The sequence below is a fragment of the Tachyglossus aculeatus genome, chromosome 27 (genome assembly GCF_015852505.1).
Source record: "Tachyglossus aculeatus isolate mTacAcu1 chromosome 27, mTacAcu1.pri, whole genome shotgun sequence".
Taxonomy (NCBI): domain Eukaryota; kingdom Metazoa; phylum Chordata; class Mammalia; order Monotremata; family Tachyglossidae; genus Tachyglossus; species Tachyglossus aculeatus.
The window spans coordinates 3,305,698-3,327,153 of record NC_052092.1 but is presented as its reverse complement, the minus strand read 5'-3'; the positions used below and the strand labels follow the sequence as shown (position 1 = coordinate 3,327,153).

Sequence of the window (21,456 nt, the reverse complement as noted above, 5' to 3'; positions counted from 1 at the left end):
TACTATTAACACAAAATAATTTAAACAGTTCAGTAGCATTAGTTTATTCCTCTAGGCTTTCAGTTATTTCATCCACAGGAGGGAAAATAAAGAGATCAACAGGAAACAAAACCAGTTCTCGAGTCGCTCTGGAAGCGAGAAGACCTCCCGACAGATTCCGCCACTAGCATGAACCGTATGCCCCTGACGGCAACACTGGTTTCGGAGCCTTTGGGGCGGGGGAAACCTTCCCACCCCCATTTCTTTTCCTTCCCACTGCTCAGCCCTCACTCCTCGGCAAATCAGCTCTGCCCAGCCCTCCCTCCCCTGGAGCCCGGCTCCCTTGGCCCTTCTCTGATCCAAGCGCGTAGGCCGGCCGGGAAGGGTGCAGTTACGCGGGTGACAGGCCGGATCCAAAGAGCAGGGAGCCCAGCGCCCCCAAACCGGCTCCGCGTCACCCGGCGGGAGCTGCCGGGGGAAGGGAGGGGGGAAATCTGCGGACCCAGGAACCGAGTAATACTGGTTGGCCTGCAGTATCGTGACTTTGAGCAGGAACTTGTGTTCTTTTAAATGGGGAACGGCGAGGGGGGCCGGGTGGGAGGGGGCCTGCCCGGTGAGGGATGCCCTCGGTGGAGGCAGAGGCTGAAGAGAAAGGAAGAGCTCCTGGCCTCCGTCCCGAGCCCCTCTCACCCTCCTCGGGGGGGCAACCACACGGCCCTCCCGGCTCAGCCTTGTCCACACTCTAAACCATCCACACTTGACTAACTCCTGCTCCACTGCGGCCCCCGTCCTCCCACCCCATCTAGGGGGGAGCTCCCCCGTCACCCAACTTGGCCATGTCAGTCCTCCCGCCTCTTCCACTTGCCCATCCGCCTCCTCCTCCTGCCCCCTCCGCTCTCCCCCCCAGCCCCCCGCCCCCAACTCCTCTCTCTGGCCCCGCTGGATGGGGGGCGGCTCTACCTCCTCACGCCGCAGAAAGGCCCCGGCTTCCCCCTCGCTCTGCCGCCCCTCGGCCGGGCTGGGCGCCGCTGGGGACGGGGCACGAGCTGCAGAAGCAACGGGGCTCAAGGCACTAAAATATCCAGCAAGCAATACTGGGGGTGGGGTGGGGGGGGGGGCGGGAAGAGGAGGGAGGGGAGGAGGGGCAGGGGGACAGACGCGTATTCAAGTTTGGTAATTTGTACAATTTTACATTCACATTTATTTATCTAATACGATGGAAATACCAAAGGAAAAGTTAAAGTGTCTCCAATAAGTGTAACGGTAGAGCTAGCTCTGGGTTGGGTTCCGGGAAGGGCTTTGGGGGGGTGGGGGTGGGGGGGGAAACGTTTTCAAACCCTTTCTAAGCCACCCCTCGTCCCGACTACTGTTGTCCGGCGACATTTCTACGTCACAGTGCTTCCACGCCATCAAAACCCAAGGCCAAGGCAGGGACGTCTGCGGGGAAAGTCGACGGATTTCCGAGAACGGTTTCAATTGCTAACGCTGCTGTCGAAGCCGTAAATATCTTTTCCTTAAAGCGGTAATGACCTATCTGGAGCGAGGCTGCAGCGCTCCGCCTCCCCTCCCCCGGATCCCCTGACCCGCAGCCCGCCCGCCCCGCCGCTCGGGTCCAACACCGGGCCCCCCCGAGATGCTCGGGGAGCGGAGGGGGCTGGCGACAGGGCCGGAGGGGGGCGGGGGGAAGGGGAGAAGGGAGATCAGAAGCCTCATGCTGGGGCTAAGCTTTGCCCATTCGGGGCCTCAAGGGTAGGGATGGACAGCAGGGGCACCCCTGGCACGGGGGGGGGGCAGGGAGGGTCGCCCCCTCTCTCCCCCTCTCCCGCCCCCTTTCCATCCCCACCCCGGAACGGGGTCGCCCCTCGGTGGGAACCGCCGACGCTCCCCCCTGCTGAGCGGAGGCGGAGTCCGGCCGTCCAGCCGGCCGTCGCCCCCCCACCCCTCCGCTCCCCGGGCCCGGCGGGGCCCCGAGGCCGGGCTAGGTGGTCCGCAGGTTGGAGCCGGGGGGGTTGCTGATGGATTTCTGCAGGTTGCTGATGTTGAAACTCTGCAAGGAGGTGGTCCCCACGGGCTGGTACTGGCTGAGGGGCGGCTGGGCCGGGGGGCCCCCGGGCCCGCTCCACTGGGCGCTGAAGGGGGCCCCCGGGAAGCCGTACTGCGGCGGCGCCGGCGCCGGGGGGCCCATGGCCTTGGCGAAGTGGCCCAGAGAGGTAGCTGCCGCGGTGCAGATGGGGGCCGAGCCGCCCAGGTTGGAGATGCAGAGCTGACCTGGCGCCGAGAACTTCCTCGCCATGCCCGGGCCCTGCAACGACAATCGGCGTCAGGGGGCTCCCCCGCCGCGGGCTCACTGGGAGCGGCGGGACGCGCGCACACACGAACGCGGCTCATCAGGTCACACCCGGTCCCCGTCCCGCCGCGGGCTCCCAGTCCAGGGGGAAGGAAAGACGAGCGTTGAAGCCCCATTTTCTGGAAGCGGAAACTGAGGCCCGAAGAAGGGAAGTGACTTGCCTAAGGTCGCCCAGCGGGCAAGCGGCGGAGGCGGGATTAGAAGCGCCAGCCCTGGGCCCGCAGGGCTCCCGCGGCCGACACCCCCGGCCCCTCGGGGTCACCCCCTACATCCCCCAATCTGGAGGGTCTTGGGCAGGGGGCTCCGCGGGGGGTGGTCACCTCGTAGCCGGTGTGCCCCTTGCTGCCCCTGCGGCCGGACAGGTTCATGGCGTCGCGGGCCCAGTTGTCCACCAGCTTATGCAGGTCGTCGGTGAAAGTGCCCTTGCGGCTGGCGGTGGCGGCGTTGGCGGACGTGGCGTTGGCGGGCGGGGCCTGGGTCGGCGGGGCCTGGCTGGGGGCCGTTCCCCCGACCGTGTTGGTGCTGCTGGTCCCTGTCGGGGGGGGAGAAGGGGCGAGGGGTGAGCCGGGCGGGGGGCGGGGGCGCGGGGCGGGCTGCTCCAGGGCCGTGCGAGGGAGGGGCGCAGTGCAGGTGGAGAGGATGACGACGAGGAGGAGGAGGAGGGAGCCATGCACATAGGGACGGGGGGGCGGGCTGGCTGCCGGCGTCGGTTGGCCAGATTCTGCGCGCAAAGGTGCATCCGAGGGGTGGGTGAGGTGAGATTCCGGTTTCAGGCTTGGCAGGGAAGGGGCAGGTGGGAAGTCGGGCTGGCTGCTCTGGTTGCTCTCCGGTCTGGGTTGAGCGACAGCGTGTGTGATTGAGAGTGAGAGAGACAGGCGGGGCATGCGCGGGACTGGGTGACAGATGAAGGCTGGCACCTCCCTACCCTCACCCCCCTGGCCCACACCGGCCCTACTCGGCCAGTCAGAAATCCCACCAGGAAGCAGCGAGGCACCGCCAAGCTCCCAGGCCCTCGTGGCGGGCGGAGGGGGGGGGAGCCCACCCCAAACCAGAGCAGCCAGGCCCCTCTGGCGGGGACGCCCAGGACGAAAGCGGAGGGGGGCTGTGTGGCCGGGGACGAGGAGCCTGTTTGGACGGAGGCTGAGGAGAAAGGAGTCCGTGTCCTGCCTGATTTCGGCTCGGCCGGAGGGCACACTGACGGTGGTGGTTCGAGGAGGCGAGGAGGAAGAGGAGGAGGAAGAGGAAGAGGAGGAGGAGGAGGAGGGAAGAGGGAGAGTAGAGTCACCACCCGATCGCGCCCCCTCCCTCCTGGCAGACCCGTCGGAAGTGGCGGCGGACGGAGGTCGGCCCTCGGGGACCCGTCTCCTTGCCTGCCCCCGCCGCCGGGGCCCCGGCCTGCTGCTCCCCACTAGCCACCTGTTCATGCAGGGACCCCGGCCTGCGCCCGGTCACCCGGGGAAGCCGCGGGCTCCACCCAACGGAGAGTCCATAAGGGGCCCGGGCAGGAAAGGCTAAGAGGGCACCAGAGCCAAGGGAAGGTTGAGGGATGGGCAGGAGATGGGGCGAACGGAGAGGGGCGGGCTGGAGGGAAACGGGCAGACCAAGGGAAACCCGGGTGCCAGGGCCCCCCGGGCCGCAAGCGGACAGATGGGAAAGGCTAGGCCACAGCCGGGGGGCAGAGGAGAGGATGGGGCACAAGAGGGGGCCGGACTCAGACCCAACAGCCACGTCTGCCGGTCCTAGCTCGGGCGAAAGTGACGGTTCCCCGCCTTGCCCTGTTCTGCCCACTGGGGCATGTGTCTGAGGGTGAGGGGCGGGGGGCCGGGCCACCGCCAGCATGCCCGAAGGCTGGCCGAGTCACTGCCCGGCCTGGGTGCGAGGGTTGGCACCACCCTGCCGGGTACAGCCCCCCTCTGTACAGCATGCTCTCTGACCCAGAAATGTCTGTGGGGATTGGGCCGGGAGCGAAGAGCTGGACGGCTTGAGGCTGACCGTGCCCACCCCCGCTGCCCCCGGGCACCCCTCAGCCAGCACCCCGCTTCATCTGCTCCCCAGAAACCTCCCCCCCGACACTGCCCAAACCCAATCCACTCCTACAGTGGGGAGCTGCTGCCTGCTGGGCTTCCTGCAGCCCCCAGGACCCCTCCTGCCCACCCCACGCCAACCCACCAGCCCCCAGAGCGGCTACGGGGGCGGGGAAGGGGGTGTCTAGCCGGCCCCCGGCCCCACCCCCAAACGCTCCACCCCAGACCCCGACCCGGGCGCTGGAGGCCTGGCAGGTCTCTGCAGTGCCCACCCTGGGGGTTGGCCGGGCCGGGCCGGCCGCTGGCGGGCACCCAGAGATGGGGCCGCTGCCCGGGGAGCCACGCGGGCACCGGACCGGAGTCAGACTCGGGGTGGGGGTGGGCGGGGCAGGGGTCAGAAGAAACAGAAAGATAATTACTACAGAGCTGGTTGCAGGGACAGACTTTTTTCACCATCTTCCCTGAAGCACAAAGAGAGAGCAGTGGGTTAGACGGGTTAGACGACAGACGGCAGCCCGCGAGCCCACGAGTCCAAGCGCCAATCATCCTTCACTGTCGGCCGTGGCGCGGCCCTGGGCCAGCAAGAGAGTTTGAGAGGGTCTCTGGGCGGGGGGGCGGTCCCCACCCCCGGGTTCAGGCCATCCCTCCCCCAACCCCAACTGGAAGCCTCCCGGTAATAATAATAATAATAATGGCATTTATTAAGCGCTTACTATGTGCAAAGCACTGTTCTGAAGCGCTGGGGAGGTTACAAGGTGATCAGGTTGTCCCACGTGGGGCTCACCGTCTTAACCCCAATTTTACAGATGAGGTAACTGAGGCCCAGAGAAGTTAAGTGACTTGCCTAAAGTCACCCAGCTGACAACTGGCGGAGCCGGGATTCGAACCCATGCCCTCTGACTCCGAAGCCCGTGCTCTTTCCACTGAGCCACGCTGCCTCTCCAGCCAGTCTCCCGGTAGCTCGGGAGACCGGCTTCCCCCCGTCTCGGCCTCGGCACGTGGAGCCCACGAGCCCAAATCGGGGCTCTCCGCCGCCCCCGGCCCCTCTCGGTCTCTCCTGCTGGCAAGGCCACCCCAACGTCCTCCCAGGCACACCCGCCCCCCACATTACGCACACCCGCAGTCCACGGAGCCGCGTGCCCCAAGGGAGAACCCCCCGACCCCGGCACCCCCCTCCCAGACCGCCCTCCTCGGCGCCGATGCGGTGGGCCCCGGGCTGGTTCAGGCTCCCAGGAGCTCCCCAGGATCCGCCCCCTCCCCCAAGACGGACCCCCTCCCATCGCCCGACGGGCCCCTTGCTAACAGGAGGCCCCCAGGGCCAACCGACCCCCACCTCACCCCCCTCGGCGTCCACACGGCAAGTTCCACATGGGGAACGGGGCCACCGACGAGGCCCCGGGGGCCGCGGGAGGAGTCCTGAGCCAGGCCGACGGCCAGCCGGGCAGGGGGCACGGGGACGCGCAGGGGGCAGCAGGGGACAAATGGCGGGTGATGGGTTGCATGAAGGCAGCTAGGCGGCACCGATCCCCCCCACCCCCGAAAAGCAGCGTCCCTCACGCCGGGGGGCCGCCCTCCCTCCCCTCCTCCCTCCCTCCCTCCTCCTGCCCGGAGCGCATTCAGGATCCCGGCGGGCGGGTGGGTGGCGGGTTGGTCCGGCCGAGCGCATGCACACAGACACCAACGGGTCACGACCGCATCAGAAGTTTGAGGCTTGGACAGCCCAGACCGTCAGCTGACTCCCGGAGGGCCTCACTCCAGCCCCGGCCTCCGAGGAAGTGGGCCTGGGGGTGGGGGGCAGCTGGCTCTCCCCTCCGCGGCCCGCCTCCCACCCCCGGACCCCTTCAACCGCTCCAGCCACAGAGGATCGGGAGGCCAGCCCGACCCCCGAACCCGTGAGGAAATCGGGAGGAGACGGAGACAGGTCCCCACAAGCGGCCCCACCTCCCTAATGGTAATTATAGTAATAACTGCGGTCTTTGTTCCGCACTTACTATGGGGAGGCACTGGGGAGGCACTAAATAGGCAGCTCAGACCCAGACTCTGCCCACAGGAGGCTCAGAGTCTAGGTACCTGGGAGAACAGATAATAAGTCTCCAAGTAAGGAAACTAAGGCTCAGAGGAGTGGAGTAGAGGCAGGATTAGAACCCAGGTCCCCTGACCCCCAGGCCCGAGCTCTTTCCACTAGCCTGCCCTGCTCCTCCTCCTCCCTGGCCCCGAGCACTGGGTGTCACATGGGACGGAGTACGGACCCCCAGGGCGCTCCCGGCAGCCCGCAACTTCCTCGGGCTCCGTCTTTGGGGAAGAAATCCTTCTGTCAACACCCTCCCCAGCGCAGAGACAGTGCTCCGCACTGGGCCGATGCCCAGCGGAGGGAGTGAAGGCCGCCCGCTGAGCCGCTGACTGACGGACGGCGATCCCCCCGGCCTGAGGAGGTGCTTTGCCCACGGCAGGGAGGGCCACGGGGCTGTGGGCTGACTGACAGTGCCCTGCTCCGCTCAGCAAAGGCCTCCCGCCGAGCCACCGGGTGACGGGGAGCGCTCTCCCCAGCCCCAAGGCCGTGCCAGCCAGGGAGCCACCGGCACAGGAGCAGGCCCCGAGACCGCAACGGGGGCACCTCAGACTTCTGACGGTGACGTGAGAGCGGATGAGCCGTGCGGGGGTGGGAGGGCGGACGGAGGGCGCGGGGGCGGGGGGCGCGCGGCGGACACACAGACCAGGAAGGAGTAAAGGTTACACACAAAGAGCCAAGCAGGGCGTACTCAGAAATCGCGTCCTCCTGCTGCCAGGCTTGAACGTCACTCGCTCGGACGCACAGTTAAACTTCGCAAAGCCTGTGGGGAGGAGAGCGGGGGAGGACGGGGGGGCAGGGGGCGAGGAGGAGGGCGAAGGGAGGAGGAAGAGGAGGAGAAGGAGGGGGAGGAGGAGGAGGAAGAAGAGGAGGAGGAGGAGGAGGAAGAGGGGAAAGAGGAGCAGGGGGGGGTGAGGAGACAGAACACACTACAAGATGTTAGAAACTGGAGGCCGGAGAGGGGAATGCACTAAGATGAGCGCACGACAAAAAGCCCGTGGAGTGGAGTGGGGCGGGGTGGGACGACGACGACCATGACGGCGACGGGGCGTTGGGACGACGAAAGGGCGGGGGGCGGGACGACGGGGCGGACCCCCAGCCCAGGCAGTTCTGAGCCTCCACTCCCCGCTCCTGCCACTCCTCCCGGCGCTGACCGCCCCGCCAACTCGGCAGCGGCCAGGCAGCCATCGTGCCACGCGGGCCCTTCCAGCCCCCCGAGCCGGGCTCCCGAGGGGCAGCGGGTCCGATCCAGAGCGGCGCCCGCCCCTCTCCTGCTCCTCCGTGGGCCCTCGGTCCCCGGGGGCGTGAGAGCCACGCCGACTTCGGCCCGGCCGGGAGCAGGGGCCCTCCTGGCCCACGGCCCCTCTAAACGCCCCTCGGCTCCCAGCACCGTCCAGGGGCCGGGCGGGCCGCTCTCGGGGTCCTTCTCCAACCTCCAGCGTGTCCGTCTGTCTGTCTGTCTCCCAGGCCGAGGCGGGCCGCCCGCCGGGCCGCCCCCGTCTCTTACCTTGGCCTGGAGCAGAAAGGCTTGGCACCGAAATGGCACCATCACTGGTGAAGGCGGAACAGAGGTTGTCGCTGGAGGGAGACGGTTTTAGGGGCTGGAGCAGCTGGTTCTGCCCCGTCTCTGGGACGCTGCCGGGAGGGTGGAGGGCCTGCTGCTGGGGGTGCAAGACTGACGTTGCACTCTGGGCAGACAGCTGGCCTGTGAAGAGACAGAGGGGCATCAGGACCCTGACGGGGGCGTTTCCCAGCGGGGTCGCCTTCGCCACTGCGTCGTACTGGGGCCGCGCCCGTTCCTCCGACTGTCCTGGGGAGAGCGGCGGGGGCCGGGGGCCGGGGGCCGGGGCGGAGGGACGCGACTACTAGCTCGACTTTTCACAGACTGGCGGCGGAGCCCAGAGGAGCTGAAGCGACGTTCTTCCCCCAGGGTCCCCGGCGGTTCGGGCTGGGCGGGGAGGGGGACTGCGGGAGCCCCATCAGAGGCGGTGTCCCTGGGGGACCGCCGAGCCCCTCGAGGGCCCTTCTCGGCCCAGGACCCCCGAGGACTCGGGCGTCCGGACGGGTCAGAGGGCCAAGGTGCCCGTGGCTGATGAGGTCTGGCTGCCGATGGACCCTGTGTCCCTCAAGAACAAGGTCGACACCCCCAACGCCATTCACAATGGGCCATCCACCCCCAGCCTGCCCACATCACTAGCGGGATGGCAACCCTGCTTAGACACCTCGAGTCTCCCTGCCCAGATCGGCTCCCGGGCCCTCCGGGCCAGCCCAGGGTGCCCGATTTCATCCGTTGGGGCACCTGCAGCGTCACCGTGCTATCTCTCTCCGGAAGGAACACCAGGGTCCTCGCCTCTGCCGGGAGGCCAGGAGACAACTGGGCACGTTGGCCCCATTCAATTAATCCATGGCATTTACTGAATGCTTACTACGTGCAGAGCACTGTATGGAGCACTTAGGAGAGTCCAATACAACAGAGTCGGCAGACACATTCCCTGCCCACGCCAAGCTTCTTATGGAGTGGCGGCAGAGCCCACAGCCCTCCCGTCCCTAGGCCGGCGAGGAGCCTGTGGCGACGGCCTTTGGGACTGGGGTCTTGGAGGCTCCCCTTTTGGCCACCCCCTACCCCCACCGCCTTCAGCCCGGTGGAGTCTCAGCGCGCCGACACCGTACACCAAGACTGTGGCCCACGGGGGTCCGGCTCCTGCCTCCCCATGCCGCCTCGTCCTCAGGGGTCTGGGTGGTCCCGGGGGGTGCCGGCGGCTGGCCAGAGGCTACACTGAGAGGGCGCACGTGACAACTTGTGACGCAACCCGGGCTCGCCCACAGCCCGGACAGACCGTTTACGCCACCTCCCCAAAAGCTGCCGACGGCGAGACCCAGTTCCCGCCACCGCTGAAGAAGACGGGCCCCGCTCACCCTAAACCCGGGCCGGGCCCGGCATCCCCCTCCCCCTCGCGCTTCTTGGGAACAGCGGGAGCTGCGTCGCCGGCCCCCGGCGGGAAACTCCAGCCCTTCCTTCCGGCTACGGCTCGACCACGAGAAGAGCCCGGGACCCCCACGGCCTCGGGGACGGGCGCGGACACCGGCCGCCGACCCTGGAGCCGTCCAGGGCTGCGGGAGGCGCGACTGCTAAGATCAGATACCGGGGAGGACAAGCCAAAAGACACGGTCCGGTGGCCACCCCTGCGGCGAGAGCTAAGGGGAGGGAAGGGGCCGACGGCGAGGCCCGGGGGCGGCAGGAGGGACTTACCGGACAGCTGAGGGCTCTTGTTCCCCAGGGAGCTGCTACGGCTCGACTTGCTGCCTTTGCCCTTGGTGGGCCTCCGCCTGCGGCCCGACAGCGGGGCGGCCGGGGGGATGATGACCGCGGGCGGAACCTTGCCCAGCTTGGTGTACAGGCACTCGATTTCCTGCTTCTGCCGGCTCTGCAGGTCCTGGATCTCTTTAAGGTGCCTGCGGGGAGGATGGGGCGTGTGAGGGAGCAGCCCGCCATGTGACCTCCTCGCCCTCCCCCACCTCAGCCCCTACGTCTTGGGGGCGGTGGGCACGAAGGAAGGCCTCCCCCCACCACTCTAGGCAGAGAACAGAGGGTCCCATTCTGGCCCTTCCCCGCTCTCTTAGCGGCCTTAGCCCTCCTCTACAGACAGAGCCGGAGCCGACACAGGGAATCAGTTTTCCTGCGCTTCTGGGAGTGGGATTAGCGGAAATAAGAACCCAGGTCCTGGCTCTTTCCGCTAAGCCACGCCACTTCCCGGGAGGAGACGATCCTCCTCCTCAGGAGGAGACGACACTCTGCACCGTGGTCGGCCGGAGGGGCTCGGAACAACCACAGAGTGCAGCCCCAACTTCCCCCCGCCCCAGATTTCCATCCTCGAAGCCCGGACCCGTTCTCTGGACCTGGGGAAGGTGGGGTGTCGAGGCGGGGAGGAGGGATGGAAGGGGGGGCCCGAGGATTTCCCAGAGTACTAAGGGGCCCTTACTTCTCCCTGAGCCGGCGCAGCTCCGATCTCAAGTCTTCGTCCTCGATGTCGGACTCGTTGTCGCTGCTCATGTACGACGAGTTGAGCGAATTGGTCAGGCTCTGGCTGAGGCCCGGGATGGGGAGGCCGCCCTTGGAGCCCAGCTGGCGGGGCGAGCGCGGGCTCTCCGAATCCTCGCCCAGCCCCCGGGCCAGGAAGGCCGCCTCCAGGTCCGAAGATGGCCCGTTCAGGTGGGCCGGGTCCGGCGGCGCCCTCTTGGCGGTCGGGGCGGTTGGCTCCCCATCCACGGCCGGGGGCGTCCCCGGGGGCTCTCGCTCCCCGGCCTGAGTCCTCGACACCGAGAAGCGGCCCACTCGGTGGTCCGCGGTGGGCGTCACCTGGAAGCGACCGACCTTGGTGAGCTGCCCGGCGTCCGGCGGCGACTGTTGGCCGGCGGGACCGTCCACGATGTCTCCCCGGGCCGTCCGGCCTGGTCCCTGCTTCATCAGGGTACTCTCCGGGCTGCTGCCGCCGCCGCCGCTGCTGCCGCTGGACAGGACGGAGGACTCGGACGTGCTGGACTCGAAGTGCACAGACTTGGCTTCTTCCGACTTGTTCTCGTCCGGTGCCAGGCTGTCGTCCGCCGCCACGGAGACCTGGCAGGGGAGAGGGAGCCCCGGTGAGAAGGGTGGGCCGCATCGTCTCCAGCGGGCTCCGGGGTCCGGCCCGCCTCCCTCATCACCCAGTCGCCTACTCCTTGCCCTTCCGTGCTCGGGAGCCCCAGCTGGGCCCCGCCATTTCCCAAAGCAGGGTCCGCCCCCCACTACTGCTCGCCAAAAGCGCCGAGGAGAAAGGGCGGCCACAGTGATAGAGCCTGGGCTGAGGCGCCAGTCCGGAGCAAACGTGCAATCCCGGGGCTTTTCCAGGTTGCTGCTGGGGCCACCCCAGAGAATAGGCCGAGGGCAACGCTAGCCACTCAGCCTGGGGTTCCCCCGCTTCGGTCTGGTCCCAGATTTGGCCGCCTTTCAGGGCCAAGCCGAACCCCAGAACGGCACCCCGATTCTGACCCTCGGCGTTTTGGAGGTGGTTCCAGCCAGCCCCAAATGGTGCCAGAAGGAACGCTTCGAAACGGGAGAAAGTCCCAGGCTGGGAAGGAGGGAGTGGGACAGATTTTAGCAGCCAGCTCCTGGGCTTTTCTCGCATGCCACTCTGCCTAGGCCAGGGCCTCCCTGCTGCCCCTAGCTAGGGCTGCTTCTACTCAAGCTACAGACTGCACTGAGGTCCCCGCTTCTCGGGCCCCCCCCACCAGAGCCTGGTCTGTTGCAGCCCCGGTTTGTCGCTCAGAGAGGGGGCTTGCTCACTCCTGCCCTTCTCTGAATGCACGCCGGGGGATAATCACATCGGCCTGACGCTCGGCACCCGCTTGACCCAGGACCCGCACCTCCTATCTGGCATCCCCCTCACCCCAGAGCCAGAGGAGTGCGCTCCCGGCTGGTATCCTACCTGAAACCGGCCCATCTTGAGGACTCCGACCCCCGTACCGGTGCCTTCAGTGCCGCTGCCGCTTTTCTCCGGGCCGGGAACGGCTGAGACAGCTGAGTGGAGAAGGGAAACGTCAGGGCAGTCGAAGAGGCCGGCCCTCGTCTCTGGCCCGGTCTCAAGAAGGATCCCCCACAGGCGATACCAGAGACGTCCTGACCGCTTCTAGGCCGGGCCCCTAGATCCCGCCCAAAGGGGTCAGTCCGTTCCTACTCAACTGCAAATGGACCCAAGGTGCCTGAAGCACCTCCACGGTGGGCCCACACCGACCAAGTGACTGTCTGAAATGCCGGGGGACCATCGCCGAGCAGATTCTGCGCTCGAGGGGAACGGACAACCCACCCGGGTCTTCGAAAGGGCCAGCACCCTGAGGAGTACTCATCTCCCATCCCCAAAGCAGCATAAAAGCCCACTGGGTTCTGAGTGGTGCCAGGCATTCTGCTTCTGCCCGGCGGTGGATTCTCAGCAGCCTACTGCCAACTGGGGACAGACCCCACCCCAGTGAATCTGCTCTAAAAGCCTTTTGCCCAGAAGGGGAAACTCCACCCCAGAAGAATGGAAGAGACCTGTGGATGTAGCCCCGGCGGAGGGGGGAATGGGGTGGAGAGCATTGTGAAGATGTACCATCAGTCAGCAGGGCCCAGGCCTGCTATCGACGGGCAACCCTCATCCAGCCCCTGTAAGGACTGTGGATTTTTACTGCCCGTGGACTCCTTGGAAGAGAGGATGCTGGGATACTCTGATGCATTAGTGGGTCTTAGCCATCGCGAAGACCTACCAAGCCAAATACATCTTGGCTGAACCACCCCAATCCGGTGGTTGGGTGAGGGGGTCTAGAAGGGGAACTTTGCATGTTACGTCAAAACACTGAACATCCATCCCCGCGGTAAACCAGTCGGGCACGGCAGGGGCCAGAAGCCCAACTCTGGAGAGGGTACTCCCCCCCACCGTATAGCGACCTCCAGCACCCTTTATATCCCCCTTCCTACCCCCAGCACTGGTGAACGTTTGTCTAGTGAATGATCCATTCAGTTATTTAGTCTGATATTTCATTCAGGCCTCCTCTGTTCTTCCCGTATATAGACGCTTTAATGTCCGTGCAATGCCCATTACAGAACAGGGTTCTTGGAAGTGATGGGGGACGGGAAACAAGTTTTCTGTTTCTGTCGCCTGTCCGTCCCTGTCTGCCCAAAGGGAGGGTGGAAGTGAGGGGAACCGTGAGGTGGAGTCTGAGCGGGAGGAGGAAAATGGCCAGACAAAATAGGGAGGGGAGGAGGAGTCTACTAAGGAGGAGGGTGGGAGAGCGAGGGGGAGAGACAGAAAAGTCTTGGGAGAGTAAAGGGGAGAGACAGAGAAGTCTCAGGAGAGCAGAGGCAGACCCAGAGCAAGGGAGAGTGGAGGACAGACACAAGAAGAGCAAGAGGAAGAGGTGGAGGTGGGAAAAGAGAAGGAAGAGAGAGAGAGACCCCGAGACCAAAGAGAGAGTCAAAAGGGGAGGAGAAACCCAAGAAACCAAGAAGGGGGCAGAGTAGAAGACGGGGTGGACTAGGTTGGGACATAAGACGGATAAACTCAAGAGCAGGAGGAGAAAGGAAACAGAGAGGAGGGGACATGTCCGAATCCCCAGAGTGCTTTGGGGTCGTCCCCGAGTTTTCCAAGTCGGAGAGGGGAGGGATTGGGAGGTCCGGAGCTCACCGTCTCTCTGAGGTGGCGTTGCTGTCTGGACGGCCACGGGGGCCGGCGCTGAAGTCACCGCTGGTGTGGGCTGCTAAACAAGGAAGGAGAAAGGGTCATTGCCACCCTTGGCCGGTCGTGGCTGAGGTTTCTCTGAGCTCAGCCTGGCTTTCTTCCTGGCTTGGACTGACCCCCACACCATGAGCCAGACTCCCTCAAAGGCTTTTCCAAGCTAATCCCGGTGGCCACCGCTGCCACTGCCTTTCCACCAGCACCTCCCACCGGCCCCCAGGATTCGATACCACTTCTCTTTCCGTGGCCCCAATCTGGGGGGGAAGGGAGAAAGTGGGGAAGAACATGTGTGCCCCAGGGGAACCTTCTCTCTCCCCTGTTCACCTGTTTTCTTCCCCTTACTTAAACTGTGAGCCCCACGTGGGACAGGGACTGTGTCTGACTTCTCTTGTACCTGTCCGAGCGCTTAATACAGTGCTTGACATGTAGGAAGGGCTACACGAATGCAATAATAGTAATAATAATGCTATTAATAACAACAATGATAATCACTATCATCCCAGCTCGACAGCTTGCTGCTGTGTGACCTCGGACAAGTCACTTAACTTCTCTGTGCCTCAGTTTCTTCATTTGTAAAATGAGGATTATATCATCCTCCTTCAATACCTGGACTATGAGCCTCACGTGGGACATGTTGACACTGTGTCCAACCTAATTATCTTATCTCTACGCCAGCATTCAGCACAGTGCTTTTCATTCATTCACTCATTCTTTCTATCATATTTATTGAGTGCTTACTGTGTGCAGAGCACTGTACTAGGCGCTTGGGAAGTACAAGTCTGCAACATATAGAGGCGGTCCCTACCCAACAGCGGGCTCACAGAAGTGCTTAACAAGTACTATAGAAAAAGAAATTTCGTCCCCACGTCAGGCATTTAATAAATGGTACCGACTGACCACGGAAGGGCCGGCTCAGAACAGGGCTTCCGCCTCACACGCCCGGGGGAACAGGGAATCCTCTCGGTTGGAAAAAGACACCTGGGAGTGTGGCAGTCTGGGAGGGCGGGCTCTGCCAAAACAGCCAACTTACCGCCACAGGACTGGGGGCCACCGGGACGGTCTCCGGACTGAGGGTTCGTCTCAACTGAGCATCCAGATCTTCCAGAGGCTGCTGGGACTGAAGCAGAAACGCACGTTCATCAGTGGGTGTTCCTTGGGCAGGGTGTTCTCTTTGGCGCTCGATAAATACCAGCGATTAGATTGATCGACTGACACGGGCTGAGCCTAGAGAAGCATCAGACTTAACCTGCACTCGGAGGGAAATCCGGCTTCCGCTCGTTCTCCGGCCTCACCCGGATATCTTGCTTGGCCCGGCTATAGAGGCTGGATCTCCGAACCATTGTTTTGCTGTCTGTCCGTCCCTCCCCGCACCACCCTCTTCCCCACTAGCCCTTGTCCCACATCAGAACCACTGTGTACCCAGGTGAGGGCAGGGGGGAATAACACCAGGAGGTGGGGATAACTCCAGACGGTGGAAAATTTGTGCCGTGGCCTAGAGGCTTGATGGGAGATTTAACACTGCCCCAAGAAGAGGCAGCGCCTCAAGACCAAATTCCCCTCAGCAGACACTCGGGCTTACAGTCCCCTCTATGCTGTAAACTCACGGTGGGCAGAGAATGTGTCTGTTATATTGTTGGGTTGCACTCATGCAGCTCTATTCTATTTATTTTATTTTGTTAGTATGTTTGGTTTTGTTCTCTGTCTCCCCCTTTTAGACTGTGAGCCCACTGTTGGGTAGGGACTGTCTCTATATGTTGCCAACTTGGACTTCCCAAGCGCTTAGTACAGTGCTCTGCATACAGTAAGCGCTCAATAAATATGATTGATGATGATCATGTGAGGGCTTAGTACAGTGCCCCCAACACAATAAGAGCTCAATAAATACAATTGATCGATGGATTCATTGACCCTGAAGCGGCCCCGAGTAATTCTGGGCATCTTTTCCCCCTTGTTCTTCCAATCACAGGGCAGGGGGGCCTGCCAGCTACTCCCACCCAACCCTCTTTCATCACTCAACCCTAGAGAGGCTGCCTGCCGCCGCCAGCCATCCTGGGACGGCCCATGAAGTGCTGCAGCAGCGCTTAGAACAGTGCTTTGCATATAGTAAGCGCTTAATAAATGCCATTTTTTTTTTTGTGGACAGAGCACGGGCCTGGGAATCGGAAGGGTCCTAATCCTGGGTCGACCACTTGTCTGCTCTGTGACCTTGGGCAAGTCACTTCACTTCTCTGGGCCTCAATTACCTCAACTGTAAAATGGGGATTAAAACCGTGAGCCCCATGTGGGACACGGACTGTATCCAACCTGATTACCTCGTATCTACCCCACTGTGTAGAACAATGCCTGGCACACAGTAAACGCTTCGGCGTGGCTCAGTGGAAAGAGCCTGGGCTTTGGAGTCAGAGGTCATGGGTTCAAATCCCGGCTCCGCCACGTCTGCTGTGTGACCTTGGGCAAGTCACTTAACTTCTCTGAGCCTCAGTTCCCCCATCTGTAAAATGGGGATTATGACTGTGAAACCCCACATGGGACAACCTGATCACCTTGTATCCCCCCCAGCACTTAGAACAGTGCTTTGCACATAGTAAGCGCTTAACAAATGCCATCACTATTATTAACAAATACCATATTAAAAAAAAAAAAGCAACAGCCTGGCTGAGGTGCCATTCAAACCCTTTGGGTGGCTCGTGCTCATGGAGAATCAGCTGGGCCAAGTCTTCCTGCTCCGGGGATATGCCGATCCCGGGATGCGGCCCCCCGCAGCGGGAAGGGCCGATGGAGCACATTTTGGATAGGAACCAACCCCGCCCCTTGGCTTCCAGGGTCTGTGTGTATCTGTGGCCTGGGGGCACCCTGTGGGCACCTCAGAGTTCCTAGACGCTGCTCCGCCAAAGCTACCCCCAGGGAGAAATGGGCATCTCCTTGGTTAGGGTCTCCCGACGGCTGAGGGGCGGGAGGCGGGAGCCTCCTCCGCTCCGGGAGCACACATCCCCCTCCCTGGCTCAGGCACTGTTCCCATTCCACAGAAAGGGGGCTACTCGGGCAGCAGAGGAAGAGGGGAAGGCAGTGGCCAAGTCCAGAGCATGCAGCGGGGAAGCGGTTATTCCGGCATGCCATTAGAAAGACCAAGCAGGAGAAGCAGAAGGATGGCTCAGCAGAGGGCAGGGAGGAGGGGGCACCTGAGTTAGTGAAGGTCCCGGAAAAGGCGGCAACTGCTCGCTGGGTGGGGTACCAGCTGGAGGTTCGGTACCTACTGGCAGCACCTACGGACAACGGATGGGAAATTTGAGTCCATCAGCTACGAGCGGAAGGAGAGGGGTCAGAGGGCGGGCGAACGACTACTGCGTGCTCCGGGGCCGAGGCCGGTTCCCTACCCGGAAACCGTCCGCTTCACGGGGCGGGGGTTCCCCGGAGCGCCCGCTCAGAGGGGACCAGAATCAGCTGTTTGGAGACTCGGGGTGGGCCCCTCGTGGCCCACGCCGATTAACTCCGGCGATTCGTGAACGGCGGAGGGAGGCGCTCACCGGGAACGTTCACGGTCGCTAACCGCTCGCCGTTCACCCTCCAGAGCCGCCTGCCACCTTTCCAAAAATCTTCCACAACCCATCGGCCGGACGAGAGGCCGGGACGTGCACCCGGCCGAGGAAACCCAGCCAGGTTATACAGAAAGGGTTAGAGAGGTCGGAGAGAGGAGGATGCGGGATGGAGACACCCAGCCCGACGGAATCAGGAAGTGCCTGCCAGGTAGTCATCTCTCCCCTGCCCTGAAACCACGCCAGCACCTCGGCGTCGACACTAGCCTCCCACCCCTCAGCTGAGTTCCCTGCCTGAATCTGGGGACCGGCCAGAGAGGCCTTTCCCCGGATGGTTTCTGTCTCTCACTGCCACCAGGCCATGCCACCGGCCCCGACTCTTTCTCAATGCCTCCCGGATGGAGGGGGGAGGTCAGCTGAGGTTCGGCAGGCCAGACCTCCCCCAAAACCCCCGCAAAGCCCCGAGGAACGTCGCCCTCCAGCCTGCCCCGGGGACTGGGTCCAGTTCCCTGCCCGACCCAATCCCAGCAGAGCCCAATGGGAGCGAATCCCCAAGGAACCCATCTCCGTCTTGGCCTCCCCGCGGCCTTCCCTTCTGTCCAGTTCCGGCCTCTCGGATCGTGTGGGCTCCGGGCCAGACCGGTCCTTACCGGGACCCTGGTGAGGGGTGGCTTCGAGGGTGGCGTGCCCGGCTTGGGCCCCGCCGCTAGGCTGACCGGCGCCGGGGCGTAGCCGATGGGAGTGGCGGCCTGGCCGGGCGAGGCGGCGGGCGTGACCCCCGGGAGGCCGGTCGGTCCCAGAGGCAGGCTGGCGGGCGGCAGGCAGGTGCTCGTGGTGGAGGTTAGGAGCTTGCTGGGGGCGATGGCGGTGGTGGGCACGCCGGGCGGCACGGGGGTCTCCATGACCAGGGACGTCTCCAGGGAGACGGGGGCGTGCGGGGCGCCGGCCGAGCCGTGCTCGCTGAAGAGGGAGCGCAGTTTTTCCTCCAGGGTCTTAATGTCGTCGATTCCCGGGGCTTTAGGCTGGGCTTCGGGATCCATCTCGGGGTGGCTGTGCGGCTGGTTGGGGAGCGGGGCCGGCTGGGGCTGACCGTGGACCAGAGTCTGCTGCACGGCCGGCACGCTGGCCACGGGCTGCGCCAGGGGCGGGAGGCCGGTGAGCAGGCCCTGGGCCGACGGAGGCGTGGGCAGGGCTCCGGCCGCCTGGGGCAGGATGGGGGTGGAGGCCACGGCCGTGGAGATGAGCAGCGGGTGGACGCCCAACGCCCCCGCGGAGGAGGACGGAGCCGAGAAAGACAGGGATAATCCCACTCCGGGGCCGGCCGGAGCCCTGTCCAGTGAGTGGGCGCACTCGGGCCGGGGGTGCAGGGCGCTGACCACCACCGTCTCCGCCAGGCTTGGGGCCGAGCAGCTGTTGCTGAGCAGAGCCGGGGGCTGGGCGGCCAGGCTCGGGCCGGGGGGCGCGGCGGGGGCTCCGCCCACGGCCGGCTGGACGGGCTGAGACGTCACGGCCTGGGGGACGGCTGTCGGGGCAGGAGCGCCGCCCGCTCCGGGAGGCGCCAACGGGGCGGGGACCGTTCCCCCGGGTGGGGCCGTCGCAATCGCCTTGGACCCGGAGGGTAACGGGGCCACGTCGGAGACCCCGACAGAGGTGGCCACGCTAGTGACCGGCGGCGGCGGCCCAGCGAGAGCGACGGGGGCCGCTCCGGTCGCCCCCTTCTCGGCGGGCACCGTGACCACGGACTGGATGATCGGCACTGGAATCCCGCCGAATGGACTGCCGGTCGTGGGGCCGGAGGCCGGAGGCACGGAGACCGCCACCCCTGGAGGCGGGGCCCCGGCCGCGCTGGTCACGACTGGGAAGGCCGGCCCGGCCAGGCTAAAGTTTGGGGGAGCGGTGCTGGGTCCCTCCGCCAGCTGGCCATGGCGGAGCTCCGAAAAAGCCTGCTGCAGGCTGAGGGACGAAGCCGAGTGAGACAGGTTCATCCCGGGGCCGTGGGATGAAGAAGCAGCAACTGCAACGAGACGGACAGAGGGAGAGGGTCGGTCGGTCCGCCACTCGACTGTCGGCCCCCTGACGGCAGGGATCCTGATGCCCGACTCTCCTGGACTCTCCCAAGCTCTGCGCCCGGTCAGTGCTCAATAAAAAACCTTGGATGGACCGCATCCAAGGCCCTTACCACCATAAATTGGCTGCAGCCTCCACCCAGGAGATAATCACCTTTACGAGGTACGGGGAAGCTGGGCGGGCTAGCGGGAAAGGCCTGGGCATCAGAGGACTGGGTTCTAATCCTGGCTCCCTGATTTGTCTGCTGTGTGAACTCGACAGAGCTATTTCACTTCTCTGGGTCTCAGTTTTCCCGTCTGTAAAATGGGGATTCAATCCTATTTAGCCTGGGAGCTCCAGAAGGGGCTGGGATGGTGTCGATCCTGGTTATCGTGTATGGACACAAAAATAAGTGATTAATAAGTACCACAAAAAGGTAGTGGGGCGGGCACAGCCGGGGCTTGGGGCTTTCAATACCCACCCAGCTAGTGCTCCCCTCTCTCCACATAGTCTTTCCTCCCACCCCGAGGTCTCTGCTCTCCAACTTCCTCAACCATTTGAGCCTAATTTTGTGCATCTGTCCGCTGAGTCTGTCTGCAATCCCTTCTCTTCACTTAAATTCTTCAGATCGTGAGAGCATGGCCCCTTTCACGCTGAGACCCAGTGACCGTGTCTAATTTCTCCCTTGTGTAGTCTCTCCCAGCGCTTAGCCCAGGGCTCTGCCCTCCACAAGTGCTTAGTAAATATGGCCATTCTTTCCCCGAGAAGATCGCCACCTCCCACTCATGGTCGCTTCCCCCTCTGCCATCGACCCTCTATTGACGCCCGTGTTTCTTTTTTAAATTCCTGCGCAGGGAGACTCCGCATGGTACAGGGCGAGCACTGGCCGGCTCTCCCCTCTGACCCAGAACCACTTTCCCCAGGGCCGTTCAGCAGAGGGACAGCAAAAATGCACCACTCACCCAGGTCGGAGGCTTCGCCGGGCGCCACTCCCGCCATCGTGAAACACTTGGGTTCTCGTAACCGACTCTCGGGCACGGGGCTGACGATGAACCGCCTTCCCGCGGAATGGACAACTTGGGTGAAAGAGTTGGCCGGGACGCCTAATCCGTGGGAAACAAGACCCTCGGGTTACAACACAGCTCCCTGAATCTCCTGAGCTCACCCCTCGCTCCAGATCGGATGAATCCCAAGTCTGCCGATTCCCCTGGCCAACTCGGGGCATTTGCCTGCAAGGAACTTAACGGCCCAAACCCCAGGGTGGGCTTTCGCGAAGAGGCACGAGAAGCACTACACAAATACCGCTCACGGTCTGAAGTAGGAAGACTGCTTACCTATCCGCTGGGGCATGGACGATGTCTGATTTGGCTGTTTGAATTCTCCCTCCAATTTCTGCAATGAACGGAAATGATTCAGCCCGAGGTGAGGACACGTGGTGCTCCAGAGGGGCGACCAAGCTCCCACCAAAAGGCGAAAACCCGGTATTTTCCCCTATAAGCGGGAGCCCGAGGATACACTGAATCCAGAGCCTGGGACCGGTAGACCAGTGGAAACAGCGAACCGCTCTGTGGGAGGAGCACACCAGGTCGGGAGCGATCCGTTAACTTGTATCTACCCCAGCACTTAAGACGGTGCTGGACCCACACTAAGCGCTTAACAAATACCAGAAAGAAAAAAAAAAGAAATGGGGCTGCACTCACAGGTTAAGTTCTTTGGCATAACTCCTGCCCAAAGCACTCTGGGAAGTCAGGCTTGCCAAACCCACCTGGGAGGCTGAGAAGCCATAATCATCCTTTCCCTGCAGGCCCTCCAGACCCTGCTCCCCCTCTGGTTCCGCGCTGACGTCTTCGCTGAGCATCTCGTCGGCTTTCTCGATGATTTCTCGGACCTGATCCACGAACGAGTCCCTCTCCGTGGCCAGGATGAAATCGTTGTTCACCTGAAAGACAAGCCGGTCACCAGAGTGAGTCTTTCTGACAAAAACGGACCATGGAGCCTCCCTTGGTCACCTGAACCCCCGGGAGTGAGGGACTGGACAGCGCAGGATCTATGCTGGCTTCCCACCCTCTAGGTCAGTGCCTCCTGCTGGGAAAGCAAGACTGTCCATTCCCGGGGGCGTCCAACTCAGAGTCCCAACTTCCTCCCTCCTCTCCCTACCGCTCAGTACAGCGCTCTGCACTCAATAGACCATGTTTTTCGAGGGCAGGGATCGTGT

At 63.6% G+C, this 21,456-nt stretch overlaps 1 protein-coding gene across 1 annotated transcript in view; it reads right to left on the bottom strand.

Annotated features, from left to right (window-relative positions):
* Positions 1-899: 899 nt before the first annotated feature.
* The window catches only part of WNK1 (WNK lysine deficient protein kinase 1), a 148,897-nt gene continuing 128,340 nt past the window's right edge, over positions 900-21,456 (bottom strand). The window contains exons 21-33 of the mRNA XM_038767736.1: positions 21,007-21,180; positions 20,576-20,633; positions 20,204-20,344; positions 17,846-19,209; positions 16,842-16,925; positions 14,693-14,779; positions 13,612-13,684; positions 11,881-11,972; positions 10,399-11,033; positions 9,669-9,871; positions 7,926-8,123; positions 2,647-2,858; positions 900-2,281 (exon numbers count right to left, since the gene is read on the bottom strand). Of these exons, the coding sequence (XP_038623664.1) occupies positions 1,958-2,281; positions 2,647-2,858; positions 7,926-8,123; positions 9,669-9,871; positions 10,399-11,033; positions 11,881-11,972; positions 13,612-13,684; positions 14,693-14,779; positions 16,842-16,925; positions 17,846-19,209; positions 20,204-20,344; positions 20,576-20,633; positions 21,007-21,180 (3,645 nt within the window). The 3' untranslated portion in view covers positions 900-1,957. The remainder of the gene's footprint in view (positions 2,282-2,646; positions 2,859-7,925; positions 8,124-9,668; positions 9,872-10,398; positions 11,034-11,880; positions 11,973-13,611; positions 13,685-14,692; positions 14,780-16,841; positions 16,926-17,845; positions 19,210-20,203; positions 20,345-20,575; positions 20,634-21,006; positions 21,181-21,456) is intronic.